The following is a 13,675-nucleotide window of genomic DNA, read 5'->3' as shown; positions in this document are numbered from 1 at the left end:
GGGCTGCAGAACATTAATCAATTTTACTTACAAACAAAAAGCACAACAGATATTTTCACTGAATTATATTTCATTTATTTATTGGACTAAGCGGTCATCATACATACAAGACTTTAAAAAGGAATAGTTTTTCAGAGTGTCGTTGTAAACTAGTGTTGTTTTGTTGTTTTGTCTCTCAATATAAAATTTATATGATCAGAGGCTTTTAATGTAAAGCTTTTTGTATCTTCTTTCAAAAGTCTGTTTTTGGATGTTTAAACAAGTGTTCACTAACTCCCTTCTGTTTGACAGATTTCACAGTAAAAAACACCTATATCTACAGTCCCTATGTTAATTTCAACAGACACTTCATCTATAAGATCAATACTAAAATATTTGAAATAATCATCATAACAACAACAAAAATAAATTAAATATTTTTGTAACAACCCATATGCAACCAATTATGTCAACCAATTATCAAATCTCCATGCATCAACAGTTAAGATGCTGAAAATCACAGGATCGAACACTGTTATTTTCAAATATTTGTTACTTGTAGGTTTGCAGGCAGTACCATGACTACATTGTAATTTGTTTCGATGCATCGGCCAAACACGCCAAAGGCTACTTAAAAGTAAAAATTGCATTTCAAGTTGTTGCTGATCTCAGCCAACGTCTATTGACTACGTATACCCTTGCTGAAAAATCAGCTTCTAGGCACAAGGAGGGGTGATGTATCAAGAAGATAATCCATCCATAAGACATGTGATACGAAGAAGCTTAAACGCGATAGATTGTAGACAATTAGTGAAATTTTTGGAAAAAAAGTATTTTTCAATAGCATACATGCACACGGCTTTTATTATTGTTGAAGTATAGGACACTGACAATGTTATAAAACAGATCTATATATCTCTCCCTATTGTTAGAAAGTTTGGAATATATGGTATTTAAACACCACATGTACAAATCCACTCAAGACAATCGATCTCTGTGCTACTTGCCGATGTCATTTCCTTGTTACGTGCAAATGCAAGCCCTTGACTTTAGTTGGCACGGATTGTATCGATAATGAAATCCATAAAACTTGAGACACGGGTCTGACCAGCAGGCTTGTACCTTCCGCCGCAGACCTCACCCCAGCTGGTAACACCAACAAGAGTCCATCTACCACCAAACTGCTGAACGACAGGTCCACCGCTGTCCCCCTGCTTGGTTGAATCATTCAATGTTTAGTTATTAACAGCAGAATACTAGGCATATCTGAATTGGAGGCAGTGGGCGAAGGTTTGGGGGTTGCCCCTTGACAAAATTTTGATGGCCCCTTTTTTTATTAGTTGCCCTCTTGACAATCATTTTACAAGTATGCCCCTGTATCAGAACCACTGAACTTGTACAAATATTTTCAAAAATCTTGAGTCCCATGTACGTCATGACTAATGATGGAGCAGTCGCATTCCCCTTGCAGTGGCCATATGGCGAGTTGGAAAACATCAGTTTCAACATATTTTTACCAGTAACATGTAGGGGGTTTGAATAAAAATAAATAAATCGGTTGATGTCAACTCGCCATTCGGGCACCACGAGGGAAATGTAACAGAAGCATAAGGGGAAAATATCAGTCCAATCATAACCCTGGAACGGTTCCAGTTTAATTTGAAAGGGGACACCGTCACTACTTGATGAAGGGGATTATTGCCGCCGCGGTTCATGATTTTTTAAGTTTCTTGAAACTACATGTATGCTTAACTAAAGACACAAATTCATCTATTATATCTTTTTTACTTGATAGGGTGGAATAGCAATTCAAATCTTCATACCAAATAATATATTATGTTTGTAATAATATTGACCAAAATTTGATAGTAGGCTAATTGCGTACTGTACGATCTTCTTGATGGTCTAAAGAGGAACAGTGAGTGATAAGTGATGAAAAAAAAAGCGCCATCTTACCGTACAAAGGCCATTGTATCCGTCCGGGTACATCATACAGAACATTGAAGGTAGGACACGTAAAATATCAATGTTTCTCTGACAAATGTCATTTGGTATCACAGGCATACGAGCTACCTGAAGATAGTCAGGTTGGGGGCCTATGAGATGAGAAATCAAAGGTTTATGCCTATAAGTGTATTCACTGTGTTGACTATTATCAAATAAAATAATAGTGACATCTATATAGCGCTTATCACATTCTGTTTCTAAGTGCTTTACATTGCGATGAGCATTACCCCTATCATCGGATCCTGACATGCCGGCACACAATGTATACCCTTTCTCCACTCCCTGGGGAGCATTCCAACAAGAGCTCTAATACTACATAGGCTTTCACATCCCACCAGGTACCTTTTTAACACCTGGGGGTAGAGTGTGGGTTGACACCTTGCCAAAGGACGCAAGGCCGCTGTGAGATTCGTACACGTACACGTTTCCACAAAATATCTTCATGTATTCAAGAGGTAAGTTGGGTCAGGCCTATCTTGCGCGTCAATCATGGGACTAATATCTATTTGTCTCTGTACATGAAAAATGATTAATGACATGACAAGTCTTTAAATTTCTGAGGAAAGAAAAAAACGACTCGCAGCAGAGAAATTATGCTTGTGTTGAAAGTCTCTTCACAACGAGCTTTTATTTACCTGCTGCTTAGATACGTTTCCAAATGCATCTACATACTTTTGAACGCATTGGCACTCTGTATAAGCCATACATAAAGTGTATGTATGTGGTGGTGGTTGTGTGGGTGTGTGTGCCTGTGTCAGGTGGGGGGAATAGAGGGAAGAATTCCATCTCCCTGGGCCAATGAGAATCACCAGTAAAAATATATCTGATACACCACTCAAGTGCATCCAATATCATATAAACAACCAACATTTCTCTTCATCCTATGCTTATTGTCTTTCATTTTTTGTCTACTTTATTCAGCAAGTTTGAGACTTGACAGTTCAAGAGCTTTGTACGTTCCAATACTTTCATATAAACTTGCACATGTATTTCAGTCTGGTATGAAGACAGAGGGAGTCTGTATAATGGATCATAATTTGTTACAATACAAAATGAGAACATTTTTTCTTATCACACAATCACAAAAAAAATTTACGGTCCTATTCCCCATCATGCTGCATCAGCAACAGCGCCAGCGACGACAAAGGTTTTAAGAAGCATGCAGCATAAGCAAGTGAAAGCTTGCAAAGACGGGCAATTTTTCATGACTGTGGAATAAAGAAATTTTGTTCATGTCTACACACCGATGAGATGAACCTTTTCAGTGAACAAACATACCAAGTTACGGCTAAAAACTTAGTAATGATGTTTTCAAATGTGAAAACTTTGAAAGTGAAAGGTTGTACTCACTGTATCGTCTGGTGTAGCTACCCCATCCAGTGAAGGTGACATAAGAACCCACTTCTAAAACATCATCAGGAGACGGGAGGCACACCGGTCCAATCTCATCGGTAAAAGTAAGCGGTTGCTTTAACTTGATGACTGCAATGTCATTGATCAATCCTTCGCGGCTGTAGAGCGGGTGTTGGAAGAATTGCCCAACCTCGTGGATGGCGCCACCAGAGTTCAGTAGGGGGGACAGGGATCCTGCTTGGATTGTGAAGTTACCAGGTGGTAAATCACTGGAAAATGAAGAAGCAAAAGACGAAATAAACCCCATCGATTTGATCAACGGGATAATTTCACAGAAAAAGGTTTATTGACATGGCTGAAGGATTTATCCACTTCTAACAGTCTATCTGTTATAAGTGTAAATTGGGCTGACTTTTCGTATGATGAATGGTACACTAAATGATTCTATTTAAGTAGATATTCTGGTACTGTTCAGTAAACTGGCGAATGAAAAGGGAGACCACCATGACAAACACGACTCGTATTGATTGAATCATTCTTAACGTACAATGAACTTCTATGTTAAAATGTTTACACCGATAGCTATTGGATTTAAAATTCTCTGTTAAGGCGTTTGATGCGTCCCCCCAAATTTGATCCACTATCTTTGATATTGTATCTGTGATAAATTTGAATGACCAATGGAAGAATCAGGGGGATGTTTCATAAAGTTGTTTGTTGAATGAGAGTGACTTAAAAAACGACTGGTGAACCTTTCTTACATGCTACACCATTGCCAATGAACATTTTGGTGTATATCATATATCACAAGAAATGATCACCAGTCGTACTCAAATTCGCTCTTAACTTACGAACAGCTTTATGAAACACCCATCCGTATTTGTAATATTGAGGGGTAAATAACCCCAGACTTACACACAGTGAGCAGCAGTTACTATCCAGTCTGGACTAATGATGCTGCCAGCACCAAGAAATATATCATTCCAGTAGAGAGAAATCTGCCACGGCCATGCGCCTAGACTGGTTACGTCCTGTCCATGTGTTATCCGATGCAATTCGACAGCCGGCCGACGACCACAATCTTCAAATATCAAGGAAAAAACAAAATTGCTTAATAATTCCCCTAAAATGCTAATTTTTACTACACAGACTCTTGGTTTGGTCCCAAGAGTTGCGCGAGTCTTGAAAGTAAGAAATCTGTGAGCGATGCAATCAAAAAATTTTGCACGGCAGATTTATCGTGAAAAATATCGAGGGGGATTCAGCCCCCCCAGTCTTTTTAGGGTGAAAGTGATTTCTAGTATCTTCGTAGGTGAGGTTTAAAACCATGCATATACCTTGTTCAGGTGCCCAAGTGGGCTCGGATACTGGTTCGGGTTCGGGTTCCGGCCCCCATGTTGGTTCAGGTTCTGGTCTCTGCGTACCTTCTGGCCCAGGCCCCCATGTTGGTTCTGGTTCAGGTTCCCATGTTGGCTCCACTATGGATGCTGTTGTATGCTTCGGTTCTGGTCTCAAAGTGGGTACTGATTCTGTTTGATTAGTGATTGTCCCATTCAGAGTAGAGTTACCAAATTCTGACTCATCGCTACCATCAATGCAATTAGGATAACCATCGTCGATCAGGTCAACTGACAGACAACCCGAAAAATCCAGGCACTGGAAATAATTTCCAGGACAGTCTATAAAAATGAGGTAAAAGTTAAGGATATTAAATATCACACATTATTTGAAAGTATACAATCATGGAATATTTCATAATGAATGCATTAAACACAAACTTACTATAAAATAATTATAACATTTAATGGCATTCCACTGAAAGAATGCTTCACAATGAATGTGTTTAGCAGAAACTGTATAGGCCGGTACTATAATAATAATAATAATAATGCTCAATTCTTGTATAGCGCATCACACATAGCATAGCATGTCCCTATGCGCTTAAAGAAGGAATAGTGTAAGGTAAGAATAAAGTAATCAAGATATTGATATTGGACCATTAGTTCAAAGTTGGTATTTTATGCATTGAATAGATATGTTTTAAGGGATTTTCTGAACCTGCATAAATCACTCTGATATCTCATTGAATTAGGTAAAGCATTCCAGAGGACAGCAGAGACATGAGTAAAAGCACGCTCACCATATGACTTTGTAGAGACAGAGGGAACAATGAATAATGCTTTTGAGCTTGATCTAAGATTTCGGGATGGCTGGTAATAGGATACTAAATCGAGTAAATAGGATGGGGCAATTTTATAAAAACAGTTGTGTGCAAAAACTAAAAGCTTGAATACAATGCGGGAACGGACAGGGAGCCAATGTAATTCTCTGAGAACTGGAGTAATTGCTTCATACTTGCGGGTTCGTGTTACTAATCTCGCAGCTGAATTTTGAATGGTTTGCAGTTTTTTAATTTGTTTAAGAGGTAATCCTGAAAGGAGACTATTGCAGAAATCAATGTGACATAAAATAAAAGCATGTACCAATTTTTCAGTGGTGGGTTTGTCCAAGAATTCACGAAGTTTACCAATTTTGTATAAGGCATATGATGCAGAGCGACATTTTTGGGATATAAATTCATCGAATGTCAATTTATCATCAAATATAACTCCTAGATTTCTACAAGAAGTACTTGCGCGTATGTCCATTCCACCAAGTTCTAATATCTGGATTGATTCTGTTTCTCGAAAACGTGAGGAAATGTGTAAAAACTCTGTTTTTTCACCGTTTAGTTTGAGGCTATTCATCTGTGACCATTCTTTGATCTCTTGAATACATTGTGTAATTTCAGCAGTGGGGTCAGAATCCTTACACTTATTAAGGGTAACATACAGTTGTGTATCATCCGCATAAAACATTTTTTGTATATTGAACTTATCAATTATTGCCTCAAGTGGGGAAGTGCACAGTGTAAATAAGATCGGCCCCAGTACAGATCCCTGAGGAACACCTTGAGTTAAAGAGTGGAAAGTTGATTTCTCACTTCCAATGACGACACGATGGCTTCGACCTAAAAGATATGAATGAAACCATTGCAGAGCCAGATCACGTATCCCAAATCTGTACTCTAAACGTTTCAGTAGAATGTCGTGTTTAATGGTATCAAAAGCTGACGAAAAGTCTAGTAATATAAGAATTACTTCTTCACCTTTGTCTAATGATATCAAAATATCGTTTGTTACCCTAAGAAGAGCTGTTTCTACACCATAGTATTGGCGATAACCTGACTGAAATTTGGCATGTAAATTATATTCGTTAAGATAAGCTTGTAATTGAGAAGCAGCTAATCTTTCCAAGATCTTGGCAAAGAATCTTAGATTTGAAATGGGGCGATAATGTTTAAGCTCTTCCTTGTTCAAAGAATTTCCTTTTAATTTGGGAATGATGTTAGCACACTTAAATTTACTAGGGAAGCAACCAGATACAAATGATTCATTTATGATTTCTGTCATAATAGGCACAAGCTCAGGTAGCAATTGCTTAAGAAATGATGTCGGGATGGGGTCGAGATCACAAGTTGATGTAGAGGACTGCATGATTACCCTACGTACTTCTTCATCTGACACTGTTTTGAAGTGTGTAAATGATGACTTGCAGTTGGAAAGCCCCTCACCAAAACAGATGCCACTCGGCGAAGATGTAGCCGAAGATGCAACCTTTAGCTGATCGGTTATGCTTGTCACTTTCTCTTTGAAGAAATTAACAAAACATTCAGCTACTGAGTCACAGTTATTTATACTGGGAATGACTGAAGAAGTGGTAGGCTGCGTTAACCGTTCAATCTTCTTGAATAGTTCACGCGGAGTGCAGTCTCTGAGCTGGTTTCGATGATACAAACTCTTTGCAGATATCAGCTTGTTACTGTAGTGATGGGCTGCTTTTCGGAAACGCTCCCGATCGATCTCCAAACCACGTGGGAATGCTTTACGTTCTAATACCCTTAGTTCACGCTTAAGCTCTCGCAGGTCATCACCATACCAAGGAGATTCAGGTCGGCTTGTAATGACGCGTGTAACCACCGGGGCATGCTTATCTAGGAGAGTAGAAAGCGTAGACTCAAACCGGTCAACCTTTCCATCTATGGTGTCCGAGGGGGTAGAGTATAGCTCAGACACAAGAATGTCTTGACGAAATGCCTCAAGATCAATATTTTGGATTTTGCGAGTTCTGATCTGTACCTTTTGGGGCTTTGGTTTACGAATGTTCAAAGAGCAAGTGACGGCTACATGATCGGATGGTAGATAACCTTCTTTTGATACATTACTAATGAGGGCCTCATTTGCTCGTGTAAGGACCAGATCTAATGTGTGTCCATTTTTATGTGTTGGGAAATGGACGTGTTGCTGAAGGTTAAGAGCTGCAATATCATTCAGGAAGTTGACAGAGTTTGAGTCCGTAGCAATGTCCACGTGATAATTAAAATCACCAACAATCAGCAACTGATGTGTTGAAGATACAAGCTGCTCCATAAGTGTAGAAAATTCTTGAAGAAAAAGCTGATCAGTAGACTGTCCAGAAGCGGTTCGTTGTGGGCGATACACGACCAGAAGTCGAACCGGAACATGTCCATGAGCAGTAACGAGTACATCCATGTATTCAAATGATGTGAAGATATTGGCTGATTGAAACCTCTTGACTTTGAAGGATTGATGTACACATACAGCTACACTATAAAATCATATCAAAATTTAATGACATTCCATTGAGAGAATTAAAAGAAAATGTTTGCTTTACAATGTAAATGTTAATATCAATTCAAAGAAATGGAATAGAAACCTACACATCTTTTTTTCCCCTGAAGATGACGATGATCCACAGCATTTATATTGCGCCATATTTCTGTTAAAAACATTCATAGTTGCAGGCTCATTCTACAAGTTAACTACTACACATCTGCTGAAATAAGTGAACTTACCTCTCAAAACCTCTCAAAATTTCTGATATGAAAAATAGTTATAAGGCTTACATCTGCAATTTTCTCGTTGTTCATCCGAGATGTCGTCTTCACAGTCATATTTCCCATCACATAATTTCCAGAAAGGCACACAAGATCTGTTCCCATGGTTCCCACATTCAAACTCAAAACTAGAACAAACTGCATTGGGAAGATGAAGGCAAGGAGAGAGGATTAGAAATGTGAAGATAAATGGAGAAGAGTCAAATAGAGAGCGAGTAAATAGAAAAGCATATGATTGAACAAATGACTGAGATAGTAAAAGAGTGGGGAAAAAGAGAAATGCTCTTTTGATGTTTTTTATACATGTACATTGTATATCACTCTAACATAAAAAGATAATAATATTATGATAATAGATGAAGTCATGGTCAAATGAAAGTAATCTAAGACATAGTCAAACTTAAAGTGGGTACACATCTAAAAAGAACACTTCTATATTAATCTACTCACATTTAATATTATATTTCAATTATCTTGGGGCTCTTTTCCGGAGATGATCACCTAAAACTATTGACCTTTGAGCATGGGTTTTTCAAGGCTATGACTTCGTAGGAGATGGACATGTTTCAGCAACCTCTCCAACTTTACAGTTATGTGAGGAATATACTTATCAAGCTACAAGGAATTTTTAGACATGAGCCAAGGAAAAATAATTACAACTAATGTAAACTACCAGATCCAAAGAAATCAGTGAAAAACTCTGCACTTTCGAACAAAATGGAATATACTCCCACCAAATTGGTCAAGAGAAAGCTCCCATAAATGACGCCAGACCCACAAGATTACAATCACGTGATTCATGACCCGCCGAATGCTGACTGATTTGTCATTCATCGAAGCTATTGGAGAGTTAAATCCATGTTCACCGGATTGACGATGGAAGTCAACAAAAGTCAACTCTAAATTAGATAATGCAATCGACAAACTAAATGCCATCAAATGAGACCTCTCATCTACCAAGGACAGTCTCCAAACTCAAAGTGTTTCATTTGCTCATGACAAAATAACTAACATTGAAAAGGATAACCTCCCAGTACTCAAAAGTGAGATAGACAAAATCATGGAAAATTTGGAAACTAACCTCAATTTACTGGAGATACATGACAGAAAGCAGCATTTATTGTGCTACGGTGTGCCAGAAAAGAAACCTGAAAATATATTTGCTGTTGGTCAAGACATATGTCATTTTCTAAGGATAACCCGGGAAGAAGCTGCCCAGATTCCCATTGCAAACGCACATAGGATACCATCTTCAAAACATCACAATGGAAATCGCAACGTTGCTACGCCTGATCCCATCATCATCCGATTCGTGAAGATGCCGGAACGTGATCGCCTCAACGCTTTCGAATGCCAACCTAGACGAGCCCGATCGGATCGCACTGGAGAACAGATGCTCGTGGACGCCTCAACCGACGCCCCTGCCACACCCCTTTCAAGATACACCACCGCAGTTTCCGCTTCCCATTCTCCTCCACAGGGTCCAGTTCCCAACGCCAACCCTGCCTTTTCCCATGTTACCATTTGCACAGACCTCCCACCAAACCTGAAGAGGGAGAGAGGGAGAGAGGTCGCCTGGCTTCTATTGCCTGTAATCATCGACGCTAGCAGAATGTATCAACTAGAATACGGCTAGTAGGAGCCAAATTATTCCCTCAAACGCGAAAAATCAGCAGAAACAGAAACCCTCATCAAACAGCATGGAGTAACTGGTCACCCTTAACACAGATCAGCCCAAGGAATTACATTCAGACAGAAGTTAGCGGGCTCTGTCATCTATTGAAAATAAAAAGATGCCACCACTATGTTAGCCTGCCTGTATGAAATTACAATACCATCCCATTTTCTTTAAAAAAAGGACGATGTCTTTCCATACTTCAATCATTTACCATCTCTTTATAGTCATTTTCTAAAAACATTTTATGAAACACTTTCACAAATAATGTCAATATACATGTAGGTAGCTATTGTGTTACCACCAAACTAGAAATACTGTCTTTGTATTACTTACAGCAGTCCTCTTCATCTTTGCCATTGGCACAATCCACATAGCCATTGCATACATCATTCTTTAGGATACATCTCTCTCCACAGTCAAACTGATGGGAAGCACAGGCTGTAAGAGTAACAATTGATCACGATAACATTATAACCCCATCAAAATAAATGACAATGATGATTGTACTGTATTTGTTTTGGTCAATTGAAAAAAAATGATGAGTTTGATAATTACTATAATGATGCTAATGGTAAAAAAGACCAATGTCTACTATAATTTTGGTAGTCATAATGATTTTGTTGAATAATAATACATCTAATAAGAGTTCCACCAACTATAAAGTAACAACAGTGTCTTTTACTGACATAAGTTTATACCTGTATTCCTATTCTTATGTATGTCTGATTCAAATAAATGCTGGGAAACAATGATAAAGATTTAATCTCTTCTCTTTTAGAAAAATACAGCCACATACCCAAGCTGTTCATTAAAACAAGTACACATTGTCAGTCCTCAAATTGGGTATTAAGTAATTAGACAATATAGATTTATGGCAGTCACTTGCAAATTGGAAACAGGGAGCCAACAACAAAGACAGTATCTTTTGATTAAAACAAAAACAAAAAACAAAAAAACCTTAAATTTCAATATCTTGAAACCAAAAGTAAATTGGGTTATAATACAGCATTCTATTTCTCGGTAATAGATGGAGCTGAACAATATTTTCCTTTAATTGACTTTATTTTCAGTTAAATAATATTTATTTTATATTTTATATTACATGTATATTATATCACATTATAAAAAAGGTAAAAAGTCATGTAGGCATATATAATAGAAAAGTTTTTTCTCTGATTGCCGTTCATATGCTCAAAACCCTGAATGAATAATCAAACTGATTGATACCACAATTCTGATGTTCATCCGTGCTGTCTCCACAGTCATTGAATCCATCGCACACAAACCTCTCTGCAATAATCCTCCCGTTGTCACATTCAAAAGCTATATGAGATAAAACATAAAATTGCTGATTTTCATATTCTGTTTTAAAAACATCGGGCAATTTGAGAATTCAAACGATTGTCTCTTAGGAATGTTGTTGAGAATCATATTTCTGAATTAGAATATAATTTTTTTTCTTTCTTGAATCTTTATTGCTTCAATAAAACAAAATATATGTACAATATTCATCGTGTATAACAAGATACATCAAGGTACATCAATATTCATCGTAAAGTACATCATTAAATACATAACAAATAAAAACAAGTCTCAACTTAGTTTAAAAATTAGTAAATTAGAATATAAATTGAACGAAATAACCATGGTCCATCGCTTACATTATATTGCTTAATTGTCAAATATAACGATATGTACCATTTATACAGCGCAGCTACCATACTAACATACTCTACTGCAATTTACATTTGGTATCATAATATAATCACCCCGGCTGTAGCCGAGCCGCCATATAGGCGCTCAAGCATTCAAGGAATTTCTTCCTACCGGGCACCCATTTACCTCACCTGGGTTGAGTGCAGCACAATGTGGAAAGAGTAAAAGAAAGAGAAAGTGTAAGAGAACAAAAAAGAGTAAGGGAAAAGGAGGGAGACAGTTTTTGAAAAAAAGAAGACTTAAAAGATGACCAAAAATCAATATGCCAAATATCTGTCATCAATAGCAAATTTTAACTACTAGAAGAACATCATGAACATCTTGCTTGGAATGCACAGCTTGGTTGATATTTTCCCTGCCATGTAGGCACACATATCCAGATGCAAGATGCAAGAATTATCAAAAGGAATCACTGAGAGGAATGTTTCCATACTAATCATAAATCCACAAAGTATTCTTAAGCTCATTACAAATAACTAGAGTATAATCATTATGATTAAATTGGAGAATACAAAAATATCCAATCACCCATTACGCGCATGCATAATGGAACGCCTCAGTATTATGTCTTCCTATTGGGCAATGAAATTTCTAACATTGCCATTTTTGCATGCTTTTTTCAGTCTTCGTTATCCTCTGATTCCCATCGTATATCACATATTCCCTATTCATTTAGAGGATCCTAAATCTACTTCTACTGTTCTGCTCTTTCCACAGCTGTGGAAAGGAAAGGGCCTCTGATTTGAAACACTTACTGCAATCAAATTCATCATCAATGCACTGAGGATGTCCATCGCAAAAGTCAAGACGGTGAAGGCAAACACTTCCTAAGGTCGGTAGGGTGCACCTTACTTCCCAAATACTTGGACACTCTTCAGGAATAGGAATGAAGAGATAGAATAAAACACATTTAATTAGGTAAGAAATTTTAACAGGAGGAAAGAGTAAAAAAAAATACAAAAATTATCATGTAGGGGTTCAAAATATTGCAATCACCAAGAAGCTTGCTTAGGCATGCAGATAACATGTAGCCCTTAACTTTAAAGAGACTGAATTATCTCTCAAGTTTCTACTCTAGAAACATGAGAAACGATATCTTTCAGAGCTATCAGCAAATGGACTTATAGGAAAAAGGAAGAAAGCATATAATGAATAATGAATAATAGTAAACTTATTTCAAACAGTAAAGAACTCATCATCTCTAAAATGGGAATTATTGTCATGATTCAAAACTTACCACAGCCATCTTCGTCCTGCCCATCGAAGCAATTGAAAACCCCATCACATGTATCTTGCTCATTGTAGCATCCTGCGAATACTCCAGAACACGGTATTTGATCAGCTTGGCACATATCTGTGAGTTTATCAAGTTTAGAACGAATAATGGTCCTCAAGAATGCATGAAGAGAGACATCATTTCCATTTTATGACTAGCTAATATTCAGGTCACAATACATGTAGGTTATGACTAAAGGCCATCGCACAACTTGCGACTGGTCTATGATCCGATTTTGAAACAAATCGCATTTTCTTTATTTTGAGAAAATATGAATGAAGAGAATGTTTATGCTCGAGGTTCAAATTAACTTTAAAAATACCAATTCCGAAATTCTGGATGATAGCAAGGCTTCAATTTAGATTGAAGGCCAAATATGTTTCCAATTGTAGCAAATCGTATGGTTGCTGGATGTGATGTCATTGCCATTAGATATTTAATTTACTTTTATTCTTCTATAAGAAGAGTACTATTGTCACAGATTTGAACATCAGTGTACATTTGTAGATAATGATTTAGAACTTTCCAAAGTAAGATAATCCGATTCTGGAGATTCGGCATGAATGATAGACGCTTTATTCTGAAATCAGTTCGCAGCTAAATAGTAAGGTCTGCGGTGCCCTTAACGGTCCTTATGAATAGTGGTTATTTTAATTAATCACTAGTGGCAATGACCTTTGATATTTAATTATAATTTTCAAAGGTGTTT

The 13,675-nt window shown here is 37.4% G+C and overlaps 1 protein-coding gene across 1 annotated transcript in view; it reads right to left on the bottom strand.

Annotated features, from left to right (window-relative positions):
• Positions 1-56: 56 nt before the first annotated feature.
• The window catches only part of LOC129270213 (uncharacterized), a 46,850-nt gene continuing 33,231 nt past the window's right edge, over positions 57-13,675 (bottom strand). The window contains exons 18-27 of the mRNA XM_064105369.1: positions 12,928-13,044; positions 12,446-12,562; positions 11,202-11,297; positions 10,308-10,412; positions 8,306-8,434; positions 4,677-5,018; positions 4,255-4,420; positions 3,337-3,608; positions 1,936-2,075; positions 57-1,190 (exon numbers count right to left, since the gene is read on the bottom strand). Coding sequence (XP_063961439.1) covers positions 1,029-1,190; positions 1,936-2,075; positions 3,337-3,608; positions 4,255-4,420; positions 4,677-5,018; positions 8,306-8,434; positions 10,308-10,412; positions 11,202-11,297; positions 12,446-12,562; positions 12,928-13,044 — 1,646 coding nt within the window. The 3' untranslated portion in view covers positions 57-1,028. The remainder of the gene's footprint in view (positions 1,191-1,935; positions 2,076-3,336; positions 3,609-4,254; positions 4,421-4,676; positions 5,019-8,305; positions 8,435-10,307; positions 10,413-11,201; positions 11,298-12,445; positions 12,563-12,927; positions 13,045-13,675) is intronic.

This window comes from Lytechinus pictus, chromosome 10 (genome assembly GCF_037042905.1).
Source record: "Lytechinus pictus isolate F3 Inbred chromosome 10, Lp3.0, whole genome shotgun sequence".
In the NCBI taxonomy this organism is placed as follows: domain Eukaryota; kingdom Metazoa; phylum Echinodermata; class Echinoidea; order Temnopleuroida; family Toxopneustidae; genus Lytechinus; species Lytechinus pictus.
The sequence above is the reverse complement of the archived record's forward strand: the minus strand, read 5'-3'. Positions and strand labels throughout refer to the sequence as shown.